At 43.9% G+C, this 22,703-nt stretch overlaps 1 protein-coding gene across 2 annotated transcripts; it reads right to left on the minus strand.

Moving 5' to 3' along the window:
- Window positions 1-326: 326 nt before the first annotated feature.
- On the minus strand, window positions 327-20,122 carry map3k4 (mitogen-activated protein kinase kinase kinase 4). 2 transcript variants are annotated; one of them, XM_088305295.1, is made up of 27 exons: window positions 19,951-20,122; window positions 14,119-14,306; window positions 12,639-14,038; window positions 10,675-10,935; window positions 10,235-10,387; window positions 9,986-10,143; window positions 9,557-9,673; window positions 9,136-9,235; window positions 8,949-9,032; window positions 8,598-8,867; window positions 8,373-8,522; window positions 8,068-8,229; window positions 7,760-7,893; window positions 7,108-7,186; window positions 6,963-7,041; window positions 6,055-6,148; window positions 5,718-5,840; window positions 4,077-4,177; window positions 3,921-4,001; window positions 3,297-3,488; window positions 2,504-2,574; window positions 2,124-2,240; window positions 1,875-2,034; window positions 1,682-1,804; window positions 1,074-1,180; window positions 706-885; window positions 327-621 (listed from the first exon to the last, which is right to left on the minus strand). In XM_088305295.1, the coding sequence occupies exons 1-27, from the start codon at window positions 19,980-19,982 to the stop codon at window positions 601-603; spliced, it is 4,737 nt and encodes a 1,578-aa protein (XP_088161421.1). In that variant the 5' UTR covers window positions 19,983-20,122; the 3' UTR covers window positions 327-600. The 2 variants fall into 2 exon arrangements, with proteins under 2 accessions (XP_088161421.1, XP_088161422.1); XM_088305296.1 differs by lacking the exon at window positions 5,718-5,840.
- Between the last annotated feature and the right edge of the window lie 2,581 nt (window positions 20,123-22,703).

Raw genomic sequence — 22,703 nt, forward strand, 5'->3', positions numbered from 1 at the left:
TGGTCTGGGCTGCACCGGGTCATACAATCAGCTTTTTGCCAATAACTTGACATTTAGCCTCAGCAAAATCAAAGAAATAATAAAACAAAATCCTTCCCGTAGCTCACACTTGGCAAGTGATAAATTAATACGAATATTTGGATGGCGTTCATGTCGTAAAAGCTGCAGTTCCTTCCATTCAGCAACACCTTTTCCCCTGCCTCTCAAAGGTCAACTGAAATGAGATTCTTCCCCCCTCTACTCAACTAACTGCCCCCTTGGGTAAACAGTTTAAAAGTGCCATAAGGTTTTCTACCCCCCACCCCTTCCAGACCCCCCTCCCCATTTGCTAATAAAAAAAAGTTAATCCTCTCAATGCCTTTTCAGAGGACGCTTCACCAGTGAGAACAAGAATTTGAACTTTACAATATTGTTTATACAAGAACGAATGCAGATGCTCTTCTTACATTATTTACACTTAAAATCATCAAAGACAAAAGTCCGCTTGTCCTCTGCATGGATTTACGTTCCTCAGTTTAACTGCATGTGCCTTGAGCCAAAACGGCAACTCCTCCACAGTTATGTGGTCAACAGTGTGTGCTGGAAAGTCCAAAATTATGTTCACTCTTCATCCGTACACACCTGAAGCAGGGAGGAGACAGATTACGTTACTATTAAACACTTTGAATTTGCCCGTGAGAACTTGAGGATCCCAAGCCCACTGACCTTGACAAAAGGATGGTCGAGCAGCATGCTCGCCGTCCAACGTCGTTTGGGTTCGCTCTCCAGACAGTGGCCCAGGAAGTCCTTGCCCTCTGTGCTCAGCTTCTCTGGGATGGGGGGCTTGTGGCCCATGCCCACTTTGTACATGATTTGAAAGTTGTGCTCATACTCGTGCCACGGTCTCTGCGCACAAAGAAAAAAAAAGGAAGGAAATGAAATAGATGTCACCCGCTTGAAATCCCAGGGAAAGAAAATTAAGAGCTATACCGTGATGTGGGTTAATCACAGAATTACTACACTGCCCTCTAGTGGCTTTGCGTATATGGAAACCAATATACAGGTAGATTGTATTTTTTGTGATTCATTCTAACCTTTCCTGTGACCATCTCAATGAGGACACAGCCTAAACTCCAGATGTCTGCCGCTCTGCCGTGACCTTCCCCTTTTGCTCTGGTGATGACCTCAGGCGCCATGTACGCTGGTTGGCGTGAGGGGAAAAAAAAGAGGAACAAGTTTGACTGCACAGCATCCACAGAAATATACTTTACAACCATACGTAGCCAAAAATCTGCCATCAACGAAGATGACAAGGCTCAGTTTTGATTGAAATAAAAAAAAAAGAAAAGATTTATCATGGCTGGCAGTGTTGCAGAAAATACACTCTTGTGACGTGCTTACCATTCTTATAATTAACCAATTCTTTTAATTGTGTATGGTGACATGAGCGACATGAAAGGCACCCAAAATAAAATGTTTTATTATTCTTTAGCATTAGTACAATACAATACAACTTTATTTCCATAGCACATTTCACAACAGCTGGAGATGTAACAAAACGTTTTCCATAATATAAATTAGCAGGACTGGCTGAATCCAAAGTAAAGTTTATAACAGTAATCTAGCCTAGATGTAACAAAAGTATGGATTGCTGTTTCGGGTAGTAGTTGTATTTACTGTATCAACGAACACGCGGTCTTACCCGCCGTCCCAAGGGTGCTGTTGACTTCGCCGGGCATGGTGTGTGTGTTGTTCCTCAACTTGACAGAACAGCCAAAGTCACCCAGTTTGATGAGGCCAGAAGACGTCAGAAAGATGTTGGCGCCTGATGAGAGTGCCATTGTTAGGAGAAGGACAAGACAGAAAAGTGCTCTTGAGAGTTTCTGGACTCTGACCCTTGATGTCTCTGTGGACAATGCCGTGTTCATGGAGGACGTTGATCGCGGTGGTGATTTGTTTACTGTAGAGCCTGATGACGTGTTCCTGCAGACCCAGTCTGGACACCTCCTCCAGTGTGCCCTCGTCACAGTACTCCATGAAGATGTACATCTCCTCCTGAAGGGCGACACCAAAGCGGGCTTTAACAAATCAACGCAGACTGAATTGGAAGGAGTGGTGAGAAACGGCCAAAGCCAAAGCCTTACCCTGTGGAGCTCCACTCCAAAGTATCGCACCAAGTTTGGGTGCTTGATGCCTTCAAAGATTTTCAGCTCATCCGCAGTCTCCTTGATCGTTTTGTGATCGTTTGGCTGGAATCTGATCTGAGGACACGGGGGGGAAAAAAAAGAGAATTTGTCACTGCAACGTTTGGGATTAGTTTTCAAAGCCAAGAACACCACATTTCCATTCATTGACGCTATTTTCACAAGCACTAAAAGTCAGCAGACGTGACATAACACTAAACAGTAATGTTGACACTTTAGGTTTATTTATGTTTTGCTTCGCTGCCAAAATATTGTAAGGAACAAATTGAATTGAACGAATCGTAATTGGGAGTTGAGGAAGCACTTGCGGGGCTACAAACCTCTTTCATGGCCATGAGTTCTCCAGTGTCCACGTTGATGCAAGTGTACACTTTCCCATACTGGCCTTCACCTGTTCACATAAACACAAAACACAGGCATCAGAATTAGATTTAGAGTCATCTTCACTGTTGAGACAAAGAAATTTGTCGCTGGTAGTTGGTCTCATACATAGTCGAGACATGTTCACTCATTTATAAAGTACAGAAACTCATTAAGGAATATGAAGTGTGCAATTTATGTCGGGTAACACGGCTACAAGGATTAATAGCACAATAGATTATAGAGATAGAGTTGTGATTGCATTTGAATATATATTCATTCCTCCTCAATGCTGCGCTTTGCATTTATTGTTACTTTATTGGTTGTTTCTATATGATGAATACAAATGTAGAGTATTTGCTGTGGCAATTTAATTTCCCTCACGCGATGACTGAAGTACCTATCTATTCGTCTGTAGAATATTACGAAAGATTTGTGTCTGTCCGAACTTACAAGTTAAAAAAAAAAAAGTTTACATATAGTATGAGGAGAGTATTCACCGTGTTTCACTTTTTACACTTTTTGTATGTAGAACTTGGAGGGGGGGGGGGGGGATCAATTTTGGAATACGGCTGTAACATTAAATGTGAAAGAAGAGAAGTTTTGTGAATGCTTCTAATACTTAATACATCATAGCCTTGTTGCTCATCAACTCATCCACTGCCATTGACGGCTATAGAAGCCAAAAATGTATTTTACCTGGGTTGGCAGTGAATGAGGTAACAATGTAGAAAAAGAATGAACCGTCCTCACCGATCTTGTTTCCCCTCTGCCACTTGAAGGTGACCTTCCTGAGGCCAACGTGCATCACGTTGTCGTAGGACTTGGGCATGTGACACACTTGGCCGATGATGTTGCGCTGCTTCATCACGGCATAGCGCTTCTCCTCAAACTTGCGGATGGAGCGGCGGACGGCCTCCAACGGGCTCTGTCGGGCCGCAGAGTCTGATGGCGAGAAGGTCAAATGGAGTCAAAAAGATGTGGAGTGTTCCAAACCAGTGACTCTTAGGCCCCTTTGTCATGCCCAGCACAAGTTGAACTGTGCACATGTGTGTAGTTTTCTTTCCTGTGGTATTTTTGTAGCTGCATGCAGTTAGAAAGAGGTGTCTGCATCGTTGTGGGAATGAACACAGCCAACTTTTAAATGCAATGCATAGCCATTTTTTTTTCACTTTTACTAAGGTATCATTTTTATTTGACTTGAAGTGTATCACACTTACACTACTGCATTTTATTTATTTATAATATTATATTTATATTTCATTTATTGCTCACAACGGTGTTGCTTGGAGGGCTAAGTCTTTTTTTAGGTGGCAATTAGTGTAAATAGTTTGAGAAACACAGCTGTATACAAGCACATCCAATTATTCACTTCACCTTTGGATTGACTCATGAAAGTGCGAAGTTCCCAACTCCTGCGCATGCTGCTATTGGAATCTCCCTTCGGATAAGAAGGTTCTGTCGGAAAACAGCGGGGTGAAGTGAATATTTAAGGACTAAAGCAGCATGTGATGTCCAACGACGTGCGCCCACCTTCTCTGTCCTCTGTGGGGCTTGAGTGGCGGCTCAGCGACTTGAAATTCAACTCTGCCGCAACTGATGAGAGCCGGTCATTCTCGTGGAAACTGGATCCCCTGCAAGGACACAGTACACATTATTCAACAACAATGTGTAGGTTGACAACATTTGGGATACAGTGAACCCCCGCTACATCGCAGTTTATCGTTTGCGCCTTTGAGAAATCACAGATTTTTACGCCAATGTTTATGGGATTTTACAAAATCGAGGCATGTCTCAATTTAAATTAACGCGTCTTTAGTGTAGTGCCGCGTGTGCCACAACACGCCAGGCAGCAGTGCGTTCTGTTGGGAGAGATTTCACATAATTAGTAGCAAAAGTAAGAGACACAGGAGGTCCTCAACTCACTCCTACTGACTCTAGTAAGCATCCTGAGATGTTTAAGGCAAAAAGAAAAACAGGATAATTTTGTTAAAATATGATTAAGGTCATTTTTATTTACGTTTTGCTGTGTGTGTGTGTTAAAGAAGCAGATGTTCGGAGGTTTACAATTACTCCAACATTGATGCTAATTTCCATTAGCCTGTCAAAAGTATTTTTCAGTATATGTTAGCATTAAGCTAGCTTACTTTTATTAGATCAAAACATGGTTTGATTGAATATTTTGGTGATGTTTTTTGGCAATTGTGTTTTAATGCGCTTAAATGTGTTTAAAGCCCCTGGAAGTGGTATAACAATTAAAAAAAATATACCGTTTGTATAAGGTGTCTCATTATGGCTTTCCACCTACTGCGGGTGTTCCGGGAACATATCCACCACATCAAACAGGAGTTCACTGTACTTGTATCAATTTTCCAATCAAATAATGAAAACGTCATTGAAAGTATGCAGTAAATGAATTCTGATTCAGGCATGCACGTTGCAGCCATGAAAGCAGCCGCGTCCATGTTGACCCTCAGAGGAGTCTACTGAGCGCGCAGCATAAAATCAGAAGATTAACAGCAGAAGCAAAAAAATCTAATGGCAGCGTGTCACCAGCGTCAAAAGCAAGAGATTTGCATTAAAGCAGGAAAGAGCAGAATGCCTCAGCCCATTCTTTCCATTCCCACACAAAACGCAGCACACAATTGCTTCCATTGATACAAAGTGACTTATAAAACCTGATTTAGACACATTGTGATATTAAAGCGTACAAAAATTAACCATAGAGTTCAAATTTGCTTTGAAAATCCATCTTTGGACTGGATGGGTTTTATGAGTGGTTTTCTTTATTTTGCTTATGCACAGGGCCTAATTATATGAGAATTAAAAACATGACTTTTTATTTCTCCACAGCTATGAAAAAAACATATTCTGCACAATGTCATCGCAAAAATGTTGTTCACAAATTGGTGAACGTATGCATTAGCGGTGGGCATAAAGTGATCCAATCGTAACCCATCCGGGATTGCGTTAATGACGATTGCACTATGGAAATGTGCTTTCCTTGCTATCATCGCTAAAGTCAACGAACCATCTAAGAAATAACGGCGTTGTTTGCTTGCACATTAAAACGTGTCTTTTAATTTCACGTCAAGAGCTCCGCATAGAATTTGGTTGAGGATGGCATGGCCTTTTGTTTTCTTTTCTAGCGGGCGACCAGGGGAGAGGGGCTACCTGACGTCATTGGCGGCGCCGCCGGGCGCTTTGGTGTGTCCGTGTTCCCCCGGGCCCTGCGGGATGGGCCGAGGGCCGTTGGGGAAAAGCTGATTCCGGAGGTCACAGGGGAGACTTCGAGAGCTGCGTGGTACAAACAGTGGAGCCAGTTGTCTGGGGTGGAATGTTCGCCGACGTGAGCGAGGATATGTGGCTGGGTGGTTCACTCAAACACACGCTCACACACTTAGATGAGCACACACACTTCCGCTATTAGAAGCAAAGAGAGGCGGAAGCAGCAAAGCAAAGAAGGAAAGACGAAAACACCGTTTTCTTCAATAACCGACTAATCACCAACCTGAATCCTTCGGCATTGGGGATGAAAAGATTGGGATTTGGTGGGTCACTGTGGCAGCGAGGGACTTTAACAGGTCGAGGGCTATTTCTGGGGGCTGGAAATACAAACAAATGCAGAGTTGAACTGGGAATCCTGAAAAGGAAATGAATGAGAGCAACTCATGGGCGAAGGGGCTCAGCGTTCGGAGAAGTTGCAAATCTACACTTAAAAGAAAGTTCTATTCATGATCAACTGCAACTTCCAAACCCAAGTTAAGCACAAAAGATGCGATTACATTTCAGCAGATTAAAATGTAAAAAAAACTTCAAGAAAAAAAAACAAAAGCATACTTGAATTTATTTAATGGTCGGGAAAATTTGAATGATTGATTTTATTCAAATGTATTGATTAAATGTATAAAATAATGTTTAGTCATCATCCTATGCTATCTTCACATAGATATCATTAATCAATAAATTGTATTCAAGTAAAAACATCCAAATGCATATTGGGCAAATTTTTGCAAATGAAAATCTGATTATTTTACAGTAAAGTACAAGCAAATTGTCTGTAGTTTTGCTAATGAAGGCATTTTATTAGATTTTTTTTAATTAATAACAAATATTGAGGAAAGGATGTACTTTTACTTATCATAAAGAATAACAGTTTTGCTATATCATTGCTATCATTATTAAATACACTACAAATGTATGAATTATATAAATTGAACAAAAGAGAAGAGAACAGTCAAAGCAGAGTTCCTCAAGAACAGCCAAGCCAAACAAAAGGCGGAGAATGAAGCTGAAGTTTATCAAGCCCACGCCTTTTTTACATAAAGCATATTTCAACACAGGCAATGATTGACCGCAAAAACGCCAACAGAAACAAAATTCAACAACAACCTGAGTGGATTATTTTTAATATCTCACCAATGTATAGGCCGGTGACTGGACTATGAGGTTTGCCAATCACATGTCCGATGCATTCGTTCATCAGCGCTTGCAAATTCTGCAGGGAGAAAACCAGTCAATATCATTTTACGCATACTGAGAAATTATCATTTTTTTCTTGTACCAGGAAGTCATCCTCTGGTAATGCTGATATGAATGCAGGTTCAATAGCTTGAAGAAAGTCAAAGCCTTGAGTGGCCCACCTGTGGAAAGAAGTGTCTCAATTTAAAGATGCAAATCGGATTCGGAACAAAATCAAGAATTGTTTTGCTTCCGTCCTGAGGATGTTTTTTTTAGTTAGAGCGGTACCGTGATTACAAAACAGGAGATAATCAATTAGGATCATATTTTTATGACGAAATTATTCATTCATAATTCATTTTGGAAAATCAAAAATGGCTTTTAAATGTTAAACCTTTTTGCCATAACAGCACAATTGTTAAAATAATGACATTTTTTTTGGACCAGTCGTATTGGCCCTTGTAAGATAATACGATTTGTTTCTTGAAATTCCAAGCATGACACATCAGGACAACTAATGAGTTCATGAGAGTGGATGGTGAGTTGGGAGTTGTTTAAAGTCCAAGATAGATAGCGATACTTGACGCGCCAGTATGTGTATTTCTTTCTTTTTTTTTTTTGGGTGGAGTTTGCTGTGAGCACTAAAAGACTTCAAGCAACATCCCCACACAAAGGCTGGCTGACCTCTGCCCCCATGCTTCAAAACCCGAAAGGGCAGAACGTGAGACATGACGTCACACTCATCGGAGGCTTACCTGGGCTTGGTGCCGCGGCCACTTTCGCACTTCGTCAGGACGTATGTCATCCACTTGCGAGCAAAGGCTATGTAGCGCTCACCGATTCGCTGCCTGTACTCCCCTGACATGAGACGCACCACTTCCTTGTGGTACTGTGAAAAACAACACATTATATTTCACGTAACGCATCACTGACACAAAATAACGCATCAATGGGCTCACAAAAAGATGCAAACTCATTTCCTCAATTATAATTTTCCAATCCCCGCTGCATATTTATGTTTACGCTCGTGTTACGACACAGATCAGCCCCTTTTGCTTTTCACCTCAAAGGCAAAGTTGTAGCCCTGGATCATGGCCTCTCGGTAGTACTGCTGCAAAGTGGATGACTCGGACTCCTCCGCCTCCGCCTCAAATTCCGACGTGAACATGTACTCCACTCGGTCGATAGCTGAGCTGATCTTAATGCAGAGCTGCAGGGCTTCATCCTGCGTGAACATGCACAAAAATCAGAAAAAATGACGACTAATATTCATTTATATAGTCTATATGAGATGTTTACACGCGGTGCTTTGATTTTCAAAGATGCGCGCAGATATGTGTGTTCCAAAGGTCGTGGTTATGTAAGCACCTTGAGCTCCTCCAAAGCGCTGGCGATAAGAGGCTGGCTGGACGTTTGCTCGCGGCTGAGAGTGAGCACATCCTCCATGGACTGCTGGACGGCCTTCCGCTGAGCCACCAGGTGAGCCGATTGCATCACGATCATGAGCATGTTCTCCACCTGAGGTCACAGTCGGGGGGGAGTGGGGGGCTCGATGAGGTCGCGCTCCTCTACGCTCAAAAATGCTTGGCATACTTTCATGGCCTGCAGAGTGTCGACGATTTCCATCGTGGGAACCACTTTCACCAGCTCTCCGTCCCACCGGGTCCAGTCTGAATCGGCCGTGGGGTCCCCGGTGCGGTGCTTGCTCATGAGCAGGAAGGCCTCATCCTCCGCCATTTCATCGGGCTCTTTGGAGCAGTCTTTTCCCGCGGCAGCGTTGAGCAGCTGCAGGATGAGTGGCCGCTGAGCCAGCAGGCTAAAGGGAACGAACACCTGCAGCTCCTCCAGGCCAGGAATCTGGACCTGAGGGACAAAACACGCAGAGGAACATGCTTTCCCTTTCATGACGGCGATTCAAAGTGACGTAAGTGAAGCCAAACCGACCTTCACATAGTTTCTTTTCTTCAGAGCCTCAAGGAGAGACGCCACTCCGTTTGTGATGTTAAAATCTGCGGCAACCTCCAAATCCTGTGCAAAAAAAAAACGCGGAGTCAGAACACACACAGCGTCACACACGCTCACAAATTCTGCACAGTCACCGTCCCCTTTTTAGGGTGACATCACATCTTACCTTGCGCAGCATTTTGGCAAAGCCCAAAGCCTTGGATGCTCGTTCTCTGGCTTCATGAAACAGCTCTTTAAGTGACCGACTGGTCTCGATCACCGAGCGCCTTGGAGGATTTGAAAAGCAAAACATGAGTAGTCTACTAGAAGAACTCGCTTTTACAAAGATAATTCAATAAAAAAAAATCATATAGCTCAGTGCAGACTTAAGTGACGTTCCTCTTCCTTCTCTAATCCATCAACAATTTTGCACAGCATGTAAACGTTGCTACGAGAGCAACAGTCAAATCTTTGCCTTACTTCTCGAAGATGCTCCATGCCTACATTCAGCTAACCAACAATTCCTGCAGGTATCGAATTCTAAACAGAAGCTCAGTGGAGATAGTTTCACGGTCAATTGCTGCGATTCTGAGGTGATGAGCCCTCACCTGATCTCATCTGAGGCCGTGCTGTCGTCGGCGCTTTCCCAGAACTCATTGCCACTCTTTTGCAGGCCAGCGTCAAGGAACTCTCCAGTGGATTTGAGCAGCATCCCAGCGATGTCACTTCAAAGCAAAAATAACTTATAAGTCACGGTTCGAATCAACGATTTTTCAGATTGAAAAAAAAAAAAACTTGGACTTCATTTATTTTATAAAACATATTTGCCTAAACAAATACATAAATAAATATTTAAAAATAAATATTATTAAATAAATAAATATTTATAAATACATGTTTATTAAATAAATCAATAAATACATATTTTTTAAATATGAATTTCTTTCTTTCTTTATTTAACTCCATTCCACCAATTCCACGTGCATGACAAAGATGCTTTGAGTACGTCAGTGAAATAGCCACGCAAGGACGCTAACCAGAAAAGCTTCCCGGACTGGGCCTCCCCTCCACGGATATAGGGGGTGATATCTTTGGTGAAGTGCCACTCCTTCTCCAGTAGGTTCTTCAAGCTGTGAGACGCCTGAGGTAGCTGCTGCAACATCTGGATCCAACTGTGCATGTAGTCAAAGTAAACCTGAAAAACATACGCTGGAGTGGTCAGAACACTGACAATCATGCATACATACGTTCTCAAAGAAGTAAGGGAGGGAGGTGGCGCCTCTTACCACAAGCATCTTGTGCAGTTCCTCCTCAAACTCATCAATGTTGGTGTTGGTCTGCAAGCCCTGAGCATCCGTGACCACGCCGCGCAGCATGAACTGATAATATTGCTTCATCAGGAGACCACCTTTGAGAACCTCCTTACACTCACGCACCAACTGCAATGCGTAAACACAACCATACCAAAAGAAATGAAGCACACTGATTTTGTGTTTTTTTTTTTTAATCTATAGTGGCCAGGAATTATTTTATACTACGATTGATCATATCTGTAAAGTCAAAAATATTGAAAAACATGACCCTGACAAGTACATGAAGTGATAATATATGTCAACAACGGTCCCCTCATTGTAGGAAAAATAAGTGCGCAGAGTACATGCCCTTTTATCGACTAGCAATAAGATTCTGGCTGCATGGACGGACTCGGGTTTCCCTATCTTCTTGCCTGGTTGATACTGAGTAGAGAAGGTTCGCCAGCAGGTCTCTGCTCCAGTCGCAGCTTTAGGCACTCGTGGATGACATTGAGGAGGACTCTGCAGAGCACGAGGAAGGCAGGCCGGAAGGATGGGAGGTCCATGTCCAGCAGATCCTCCCAGGACACCTGGTCCGCTCCTAGTTCGGGGTCAACCGAACCAGCGCAAGAGCCGTGGCGGGACAGCTCCGGTAGGTAGTCGTTGTACAGCATGGGGTCTGGGAAGTCTGCAATCTGCATCGAGGCAACACGGGTTAATACTTCAACCTACCGAGGAAAAGGATGATTGAAGCACACGGCAACCAGAATTTATTTTTAGTTTCTTTTTCATTACTATTCTCAGTATTGGGGGACTGCTGGGTTTGGCCCCGCAAGTCATGTTGCCTCGAGTTTTTTTTTTCTTTTTTTAAATTGCACCGTTTTCAATTCCTTCCACCTTGTCTGAAGACCCACTTCATGTTAGGGGAAGGCCGTAGGATGGTAAGAATTATGAACAAGTTCAAAATAGGCCAAGTCAGGAAAAAAAACGATTCTGCTAGCAAAAAAAAAAAAAGCAAAACTCCAGGAAAGGACTAATAGAAGATCAGCAATTTATTTGGGTTTAACCGGGAGCGCTTTAATGTGGTTGGCGTGTGACTAGGCAAAGACAATGGGTAGAAGAGGTGCACACACACACATGTGAAAGCACATTATTTAAGATGTTGGTTTTGAGTTGTTCGGGTTATAGGTTGCAATGGTGGACATACTTTTGAAATATTTGATCTCGGTTTAATTTTTTTTCAGATGACAGAAAAATGTGGTATTTGAATGAGGCTGTGTAGACTTTTTATATCCACTCATTGTGCCATCAGGAAGCCTAAGGATAAAATTCAGACATGAAAGTGGTGGAAATGTCGGAAGCGGTGCATTCTGGTTAAAATTGTTCTTTGGTGGCCTTTTCTTGCACTCCAGTGAATGCCATCATAGTTCAAACCCATTTCAAAAATACATTCTGTGCAGCGAAAACAATTGCTCCCAAAAGAGAAATGAAAAGATTCATCTGTTTTGTGTTGCACAACGCAGAAAATTAAGTTTGGAGCATGGCAAGAATTGTACAAAGACTGGCTGCTGATGCCTGCTAATCTTTCTGAGAGTCACAGTGGTCAAAGCCAACCTCATTGTGCCGCCTAAAAATGACAGCCAACAAATCACAGCCGACATAATCCGAAATATCTTTTGTTGACTGGCAAACTGCTTGAAATATTTTTTTTCAACCGTTTCACTGATTTAAACTGCTTAAAATATGCATTTAAAATATAAAAAAATAAAATACCTTTCTCCTAATTTTTAAAGGATTTTTAGTTTTAACATCAGGTACGTACCACATTTTCAATGTAACGTAATATAAAGCTAAAAAAAATAAAAAAATCAATTCAAGAGTTTTAATATTTTGTTTTCTATATCGCGGTGCATTTTCCTAATTTTACTCATATGATTTCACTACCTTCAACATGAAAAAAAAATATTGGTGTCCATTTGTGGTCTTTCTTTCATAGTATTCTTGCAAGTATAGTGTATAGTTTTTGGTTTAAAAACATTCAAATTATTCTCTAACAATTGATGAAAGGAAAATGATGTTAAAAAATACTGTTTGCATAGTAAAAAAAAATCTGAGAAAAACTTGACCGTTCCCGAAAAATCCTTTAAAATGAATCATTTTTGATGTGATGGGAGAATTTCTCTGTGAATCCTCTGAACTCCCGCGTCCAGTGTTGCAGAATAATGCTGCGTGGAGAACTTGTTGCCATAGCAAAAGGTCTGCATGGCTCTACCTCAATTTCCCATAATAGACAACTTCTTTAGACAGCAAACTAGTCGAGACTGAATCAATAGAACCTCGTCTTGTTGTGTGTACCGTATGTGTCTGTGCAACGTGAAGGAAACGATGAGGTCCTCACCTCCGATGCGGGCGTGTGGCGCAGCAAGGCCGCCCGGGACCTTTGGAGAGAACGGTCCATCAGTTTGTGCAATCTCAGAATGAGTTTGCGCAGTCCCATCTGCTTCAGTGCTTTATCCACAAAGGGCCTGTAGATGGCCGTGGGGCAGAACACGTCCTCTCCTCCCGCCGCTTCGGGAAGAAACTCTTCCTCGGACAAAAGCTGGGAAAACTTGGAAGTCAAAGTGGGAGAAAGTTCCGCCTCAGCTAGGATACATCTCACCGTCTCCTCCTCCGCATCACTTTCCGCCGTGAACGTGGCCGTCGAGTCATTCTCCTCCTCCTCCTCGTTGTCGTCTTCCTCGTTGCCACGAGAGCAACGAGGCGATGGGATCTCAAAGACGGGCCAGCCGATGCGAGACAGGTCCCGCAGGCCCAGGACGGTGGCCATGATGCGCAGCTTCTGGTTGAGGTCCTGGGTGATGTTGAGCCACAAACAGAGTGCCTGCACTCTGCCTTGGAAGTCTCGCGCCGCGTATTTCTCATAGTCCCGTTGCAGGGCCTGCAACGAGGGGTACAGCGCTTCGACGTACTCCAGCAGTTCCATCACGTGCTTGACCTGCTCAAAGGCCAGCCGCTGCCTCTGTAGGTGATCCCTGCAGTCGGCGCCCGAGCCCAGAGGCTCGGCCGAATTCACGGCAGCCGAGGCGCCGGCGCTAAAGGCCCGGGGATCCGCTCCGCAGTGGTTGCGCTCCACCGCAGCGGCCTCGCATTTGTCTTTTGAGTCAAAATTCGGGTCGGTCCTAATAGTCCGGCAGTCGGCGTGAAGTGTGGGAGACCCCGGACACGGTGCCTGTCTCAGTTTGTCGTAGTTCACCTTGAAATGTAGCACCTCGCTGATGAGGTCGGGGATGGCCTGGCGCGCCGTGAAAAGGAAGAAATCCTGGTCGCTGATGGAGCGGCGCGCGTGCCACGCCTGCAGCTCCAGCCAGATGACTTCGTTGTTGTGCCCCATGTAGGCCATGTTCTCCTGGCCCCGCTGCTCCTTCTCCTTGCGCTTGGACGACATGGACGTGAGCTTGAGCAGCAGCCGCAGCGTCTCAAAGAACTTGAGGCGGTCCGCGGGACAGTCCGTCCGAGAGGTTTGGCGGTGGGTGCGGGCCATGTGGGGCATGGACACGGGGAGTTTGCAACTGCTGCAGCCCAAGCTCAGGTAATGCTTCCTGGGGTCCATGTTGAGGGCGCTGAAGGGCCCCGATTTGGAAAGCGGGTCCAGCATGAAGGAGCCCTCAAAGGTCTTCTTGTGGTCTCTCTCGGTGGAGCGCAGGGTGGCCCTCTGCTTCTTGCCCTGCTTGTAGCTGTGCTCCTCGGGCGTCTCCGCCGGCCGGGGGATTTCTTTCTGGACCGAAGGACTGACGTCGGCTGAAACACACACCGAAGCGCTTAATGGGGAAAAACGCCAACACGATGATCGTATACGAGGATGAGTTCATTTCTCTCACGTTTGCTGGGAGAACGTCCTCCACTCCTCGATTGGCTGCTTTTCTGTTTGCTGGACATTCGTTTCATCTGACGGTGGGTGTAAGGGGGTGACGTAGCGTACAGAGGTTCCTCTTCCTCGCTGGGCGAATCCCAGGATTCCGCCGTCTTAGAGTTCTGCCGGGATTCATCTCCCACTGGGTTGCTCGGCCTGTTAACATTTATGATTCAATTTAGTGGCCAAAAAAAATAGTCAAACTATTCACAAGGAGTTATTCATGCTGGCAGCTTTATAATAAGCAGAGCAGCCCGCAGGCCGACACGAACGACAAAGAAGCTCTTTGGCCTTTTTTTATTTATTTTTTTTTTTTAAAAGCAACTTCCACCGTGTCAAACCACAGAGACTTATCAAGGTCGGAGAGTGCAGGAATGTCTTCAGTCAGTCGAAAGTGTGCAACAAATGAGTTGCAATGCCACAGTTGCAAAAAAAATGAGCGTACTCGTCATGCGCACGCCTCCCCGAAACAGACTGACATCCGACTAGTGGTGCCTCCTTTGGAGTCGGACTGGCTGTCTCTCCCGCTGCAGAGCAGCCATGCATGTGCACAACCGCAGGCCTGCAGACGCACAGTTCTGAGTTCTCTCTTGAGCGACATAAAAAAAAAAAAGCACATTAAGAGAAGGAGATGTTCAGGAGAAGAGTGGAAACTCTCAAGTTGACTGGCTCTGATGTTACACATCAAAAAGTCCGGAAGAAACGCAACTCCAAAGTCACGCCAAACTTTACAGGTCAAAAGTGCCACCATGCATGACATCACTCGTCTAAATGTTTTCCAAGTTTTTGTGACGCCTCCACTGCCGTATTCTGAAGAAGAAAAAATTATCATACACTAGGAAATGAAACCTGGAAATAGCTTTGAACGAAAGTGGGACGGACAGCTCTGTCCCGGCTGTTCAGTACAATTTCGCTTAGTCGACAATTACTGGATAATCAAAGAATAATAATGACAAACTGTCAACAGCAAAGATTGATCTTTATGCAAGTTGAAGGCTCGTACTTGAGGCTTTTATGTTTTCACGTTATATAGTCGTCGTGGTTTTATTTTTCACATTTGGAATATGAATGCGAAAAAGCGCAATGCATGAGGTCAATGTCGCTTCTATCTCACAGCGTGCGCAAACGGACATCGGATTTTTCAAACAAGCAGCAAGAACGCAAGTGTAAGCGGGCAATACGTCATGAGACAACAGTGTCCACCCTTTGTCACCTGATCCCTTTCTGAAGTTTTTTTTTTTTTTTTTTAAAAGGATTAGTGGGGAAGATTGGATCGCGTGACCCCGCCGGCAAAGACAAAAAGAGCAGGAAGGGGAGATAGTGGTGGTGGGCATGAAACCTGCCTGCTCCTCACCATGTGTGCCTTCATCCATCATGGGATTGAATGGTCTTGACGCAACACGTGCCTGTTTGTGTGGAGAGGGGCGTCGCTGGCTCACTTTCGCTGAGTGAGTGTTTAAGAGGAACGAGGGCGGGGGACGGTGGACGTGGAGGGGTTATCTGGAAATCACTTGCCAGCAGGAGTGCAGACTTGTACAGCCCATCTGCCCTGCATCACAATCCCGATCCCCTGAGAGCTGCTATGGAACCACAATATGGCCGACAGACACCAGCTGCAAACCTTGTAAGCGTGCATGAAATATTGCAAGTGCAAGCGCAGCATCAACACTGCAGCCAGTCCTCAAATGACATAACAGTGAGTCTTGCATGCATCCAAGAAGAACAGTGGCGCCTTTATGAGCGCATTGTACGCCGGTGGAACTGTGGAGGGGCTTGTTCTGCAGGAGCAGGAAATGACAGCCATCTTTTCTGTACGCCTGCACAAGAAGGCACAGTAAGAAATGTCCGGAGTGACAATGAAAGCGTTGATTAGGAATGCACGGGAGAGAAATGCACATAAAAAGAAGCAGGTGCCTGGGAGAAATGTAAACAATTCAAAAGAACTGTTCTGCAGTGTGCAAAACGGCGTGCAACAGAGCGAGGGCACATCAAGACTCCAAGCATGTGAGAGGCGACCGGATCTTTTTTTTCTTCTTAAGACAACAGCATGACAGAATAGCTCAGGAATGACAGCAACACCGATGACGCCGCGACGGCCGTCATGTTTGCTCGCCCACCCCCACGTGCTGAAATTCATCTTCTGGATCCTTTTTTTTTTTTTTTTTTTTTGCATGGGGCGGGGTCACGAAGAGGGTCACGGGCCCGGTGTGGCCCACTGTCTGCAAGCTGTGCCCGCCTGGCTGCCGGGGGTAAATGATCACTGCAGATGGTGTCTGGCTGCTCTCAATGGCTCATCTGATGGCGCACTGGGCGCCGCGCCCCCCCCCCCCCCATAAAGGCCAGTGGAATGCTGCAGCCCCTGGGCAGGAACACTGCATGCATAATAAACAGCACAAAACGCAGCCTTTTCTGCGGAGCGACTGAAGCACAGATACCAAGGCCAGCCACATTCAGCTGAAGGGAGGGGCAGGGGCTGACCTTTGACACCCAACCTTCCACACTATTGTATCAGGAAGGGGCACTCTATTGTATAGTCCTGACACGTGGCCCGTGAGGCCCACCACTGAATAGCACACAGCTGTTTAGTGAGCACGCTTGCTCACAAAGACCAAACTAAAGGGGCCTTTTTTTCTTTTTTTTTTGGGGGGGGGGGGGTGCAGTGCGATTGAGGGGATGAAAGGAGGAGAAGTCAGCCTGTTTGGAAAGAGCACACTTTCTCCTAATTAGGACTGGCATAATTGAGCCCCGGCAGGCCACACAGGCGCTCCTGGCTTCTCATTTAAGTAACCAAGTTATCAAATAAGGCGGAAAGAAAATAAAACACATTCCACCGGAGCACCCAATAATGCTCGGCGACCAAAATGGACAAAGCAATACAAGTTTTATGAGATTGACAAGTTGCACTTTTGGGGCTTACTTTAACGCCCTAAACTTAAAGGGAAAGTCAAGTCACAAATTTTCTTCACAGTAATAAGTTCTATGCTTCACCACGAGTCTAAAAATATTCGGATAAACTCAACTTGTGCGTTTGTTTGGTTTACTGCTGACGATCTACCTACCTGTGTACAAATCACTCGGAAATTCCAACATATACATACTGCGGCAGGAATCTTGGTCTACTTGCCTTTACCCTTGTCGAAACTCGCTGCACAGATATAGTCACCTGACTTTGGTACTGTAAGCTCACAAAGTTGGGGGAAAAACAACAAACACAAAGAACCTGACCACACCCTTCTCTTTATGTAGCACGCAGCCAAGAGTGGACCTCCCAGACTCTCCTGTATGCAAATGCACAAAGCATACGAGAGTCAATGAAAGAGCTCTCAGTGTAGCAAAAAGGTCACATGATGAAATGGATCTAAAAGTAGCCACTGTTTACACACGGCAACCCAGAGAAATCGTGTAATGACGTCTTAGCCTCGCGCCATGAATGCAAAGTGAGCAATTTTCTCTTCCAACTTGAAAGAATATCTGACGGTCAGGAGAGAAACCGTCAGCGGGCCAATGCATGCATGTGCTGCTCTGTTAAAATAGAACGATGGCAGTACTCTGCCGACTGCCTGCGTGCCATATACGGCCTTGCACGAGCATTTGACCTGGCCTGCCATGCAATTCTAAAAACACAACCTCAGAGATACTGCTACCAAAAGATAATAAAGATGATTGGATAGGTTGCATCACATTTTTTTCAAAAAGCTTCCCCTCCTCTCCTTTACTCCGTGCAAAGATCAATTGTTTCAATTGAAGCATCAGATGACAGCAAAAGCACAGCAGGTGTAGGCACAGAGCGGATGTAGTTAGGAAATAAGACGAGGAGGCTCCATCTGCACTCCTCACACCGCCTGTGCTCCCGGCAAACGCAGCCTTTTAATGAGCCCGGTAGCCACGAGCGTCTGCAGCGCAGTAACGCGCGCACTGCTAAACCACATCCTGAAATCTCAGGAATTCTCGCTAGTGACCATGTCTTCTTGGGGAACAAGACATTTTGCACAAAAGAAGCTCTGTCGGCGCAATGATAGCATTCATTTTGCTCAACAATATTAAGTGCAAACATGAGCAGCGTACACTGCTCCCTCTGTTATGAAGATTAAGGTCTGTAACGTCTGCCTTCATTTCCATTTAATTGCGCAGCAATGCAGGCAGAACGCAACGACACATGCACGCACACAACGTGGTGTTCATGGAAACTGCGATTCTAGGCCGCTTAAATGTAAATACAATGGAACACATTCTGGAACAATGGGCCTTAAATCCAAAATGTTTCAGTTCAAACAATCGTCATGCACATTTTTGTCCCCGCTTTTATGAGGAAACATTAAACAGAAAATGGAATGAAAAAAGTGTTGCTGCAAAAGATGACATTATCCCCAACATAAAATATAGTGCAAGTAGATGACAGCATCCTTACGGTCCCATCTCCATTATGTCAGTGAAAGCGTGTGGGTTCACTTTATTTTACAAAATTCTCTGAATACTAGAATGACAGCACTTCTATTTCATCCCCCCTGAACACCACATTTCAAATGTTACTTTAAACATTCCCAAATTCATGCACATTACCTTATATTTGGTTTTGAAACATTAACAAATCAAAGCTACCCAGAAACAGGTTGTATTTAAGTGAGGGGGAGGGGGGGGGGTCACGCAGAACATTTCAAGAAAACAAAGAGCAGTTGTGAGACTTGATCAAAGACATGGAAGCACTGTGAAGTTTTGTGTGGGCATAGTGTAGATTTGCGCTCATTATAGCATGTGTTACCCTCCACCCACGCACTAAACAAACATGGGATGGTGGGGGGGGGAATGTCTTGTCAACTTCCAGTCAGGATATGCACTATGGTCACATCAAGTTGTGCATTGTCCTTATGCAACGTTAATAAGGCGACTGTTGCACAATCATCGACTTCACTTCGGACTGGCTGCAACACAGCACGCATTAAAGACAAAAGGCAAATTCTAGTTTTTACATAAAGCGTGATTTCCCCCACTTTCTGGCAAAGTGCAAAACAAGCGAGGAGAAGACATAACAGCAGATTCCTGACGCCCTGTCGCCTACAGTCAGGGGCAAACTGCGCCATGTCGATTGCATAGCACAATAACATCTTACAACCTGCTGATGTGCATTTTCGTGCACGAAATAAGTCGCTCGGTAACCTTCACCACCACTGGGGTATTTGTTGCTGCACGTTTTCGAGGGTCAGCCGAGTTAGACACGCAACAGAAATAGAAAGGATCATGCATGTCCTGTTAAACTACCAAGTGGACGTGCACACTTTGCAAAAATGCGACACAGGACAACAACACAAGCGCTAAATCCAGTTGAGGGATTAACAATAGAAAACAGTGGAGCAAATGCTAGCTAAAGGCAAGGAAGTTTGTGCCTTATTTTCAGTAATCACACGTGACTAAGAACACGTCCGTGTATTAAATATAATAGAACTACTGTACTTTGTCAGAGACCGTGCGTAAACTTGTGAACAATAAAACAACGCTAACAGTGGTGGCAGGCTAGCAACTCCCTAACATGCTGCAGCCATTCGTACAATTACCTTCTCACTCGGCATGCATTGTCGCTGATTTTTTTTAGGCAGTGGCGTGCTAATATCTTCCGGCGATTGAATATTGCACAAAAAAAGTTTGCAACTCTTTAGTTGCAAAAGCAACGAGTGAATGCACGCGTCTCACAATTTGACAGGAAGCGAGTTTGTGCGCAATGCGAGTGCAGCGTCACGCTCGGCTCTCTATTTGGCAAGCGCCGAACGCTGGTGGTGTGGTGGTCCGTTGGACAAATCTCGCATACCTGCTGGGCTTGGAGCGATCCGGCGGCTCCATGGCGAGAAAGCGGCGTTCTATTCTTCGTCGTGCATGGACTAAACCATGTCCAGGCAACGCCGAACGGACTTTGCACCGTTTGTTTTTTGCACAAAAGACAGTTAAGAGTCTCTTTGAAGCACTTTCGATCCGCCGGCAAGGTGGACTTTCGCTTGTGCATATGCCGTCGCCATCTTTCCAACGTTCATTGACGAGAGGAGTGCCTCACAGCTCACAAGGCGATTGCTGAGCTACGGCAGCCGGGATGGCTCATTCACTGTCGCTCTCCCCCACTCTTTCACGCTCTGTCACGTTCTCATCCCCCTCTCACCCTCTCTCTCTCTCTCTTTCTCGCTCTCAAACCACTATCAAAGTTATACTAATGATATTAACAATAACAATATTAGTTATAAATAAATAAAAAACCTTCCTTTGTACATCCCAAATAAAAAAAAATAATGGCTTTTCAATTTAATCGTTTTTTTTCAATATTTTTTTTTTGCGTTAAAATCATCATGTCCTGGAACTGGACAGAACAACTCAATTCTAATGTTCAGGTCTTGAATCTACTCCAGCCTCATCCCACATTCCTCCAAAAGGCATGTTGACTGTTCGTAGGTGTGAATGGTTGTTGGTCTAATGCGGCCTTCAATAATAATAATAATAAATATTAATCCTTCCCACCCCTCCTTAAATCCCATTTAAAACAGAGCATGTATTTAATTCACTTCACTTGAATACACCCACTGGTTGTGTGCAGTGCTTTCATACAAAGGAGCTTTAGTGTATGCTGTAATGAGTAGCCTGCAAAGCCTAAAAAGAAATAGTTATGTATGTTTTTCATGTTTTCAAACATGTGATGTCTTAAGGAGTGATCAGTGGAAGATAAATTGTTCCTCACTTGTAATTTATGAATTGCATGAGGTATTTAAAATCCTCCATATAATAAATCAACAACAATTAGCCATATTTGTCTCGCCAGTGTGTGCATGTGTCAAGCAGAAAGAACTGCATTATTTACTTTGACTACTTTATTTCTGGAATACTTTAGCTCCGGGCTGTTATGTGGTAGACCAAATTAATCATTCTGATGTTGTGGAACAGGCCTGTTTGAATGGCGTAGAGGGAGAGGGAGTGATTGGGGGGAGAGCTTAGTAAGAACGCAACCGTGTGTGCAATCTGTGGTTGATAAATTCACGTATCAACTGATCAGAACTCATCTCAACCAATAAATGCAACAAATTTGCATGCTATTTTAATAAAAAAAATACAATAAAATACAATTTATCAGGTTATATATCGGCACAAATCAGCAAAAATCATAAAATGACGCAACACCTAAATCACCCAGGAACAAGTGAATGACCATGTCAAAATTTGTTACAGTTGATAAAAAAAAAATAAAAAAAATGGGCATTTTAGAACCGTTCCTTCTGCGGTTTTATTCTACATCAAATGCTATTTTGGGCCCAGTATGGCTCATGGTCCGAAAGGTTGCGGAATAATAATGTTGGTTTCTTTTTAAGTAATGACAGATAAATCATTAGGTGAAACCCCAAAGTGATTTGTTTTGTAATTCTAATAAAGAAACGATGCCCATGTAGCAGTGTTTGACTTCCTCAACGTTGCATACACCCACATCTCTCATTCATTCTGAATGTGCCACGTGGTGTACTGGCTGCTGCTCAAACAACTTCCGTTCTGGATTTCCACAACGGGCAGCTACAAGCCTACTCACATGGTAAAAAAAAAAAATTGTGAAAAAATAAATCACCTTACATCATCTGCCATGTTTTTACATTCCAGTAGTCGAAAACCATGCCACTTCAGCGTGGATGACGCCAGCTGACCCAACCTACCACCAAACGAGTACTTCTCATTCCAAATGAAAGTGTCAGATGAGTATGTCACATAAGAATTTTGTGATGCGCTGATGATTCATAATAGTTGTTGCCAGTGAGATTTGCTGTACTGTTGGAAAGACATTTGCACAGAAATGACGGCCATGAAACAGAAAGAAATGCTGTTCGGCTATAGTAAGTGGATAGTAGAAGAATATACCGTACTATGTGCACAAATTAACAACATACAAGGTTTAACAAATTACGGTGTTTATCTACAGTACATGAATGTCCCACGTCTCAGTGTGTAAAACCCTCGCCCCACCACCTACATCAGTTGTAAAATAACAGAAGCGGAAAGGACAGTCCAGAGGTGAATTCAATCCTAAAGTGCAAGGCAAGCCATTTTAACATTTGAGTTACAAGAGTGTTGCAGGCATGCGTGATATATATATATGAGAGAATATAGATATCTGCAAATACAATTTTGACAAACCAGAGTCTAAGGAAATTCAAACGGTGGTTACAGAAATCTACAATTCAGTTGCATTCGGTATTTCAGCTGCAGCTTCCTGCAACTGAACAGCAGATTTCTTGAAAAAAGCCCAAATAAATGAGTGGCAAATGTGATGTCGTGGGCGAAATGACGTTTAATTCATTTTTACTGGACAAAAACAAAAAAAAAATCATTCAAGAGCTCATTCTGTCATTTCGACTAGTGATAGTTAAATTGAAAACAAATTTATATAAAAAATAAATAAATAAAAAAAACAAGAAAAAAATTAATTTGTTGATATCACCAATGATAATCCCCGATAGGGAAATATATTTTAATATCTGTTATTGATTGAAAAAAATGTGAGATATATAGTGAAATATATAACCAAAACTGTGATAATTA

The sequence above is a fragment of the Idiotropiscis lumnitzeri genome, chromosome 9 (assembly GCF_059441095.1).
Source record: "Idiotropiscis lumnitzeri isolate Australia: NSW breed Sydney's pygmy pipehorse chromosome 9, RoL_Ilum_1.0, whole genome shotgun sequence".
Lineage (NCBI taxonomy): Eukaryota > Metazoa > Chordata > Actinopteri > Syngnathiformes > Syngnathidae > Idiotropiscis > Idiotropiscis lumnitzeri.

Excerpts from the sequence above, each read along its gene's own strand:
- map3k4 (XM_088305295.1), bottom strand. The coding sequence starts at position 19,982 with ATGGAGCCGCCGGATCGCTCCAAGCCCAGCAG. Across the intron at positions 9,033-9,135 it reads TTGCCAAAATGCTGCGCAAG|GATTTGGAGGTTGCCGCAGA; the intron begins GTAAGATGTGAT and ends TTTTTTGCACAG. Across the intron at positions 5,841-6,054 it reads CCCAATGCCGAAGGATTCAG|CTCTCGAAGTCTCCCCTGTG; the intron begins GTTGGTGATTAG and ends TGTACCACGCAG.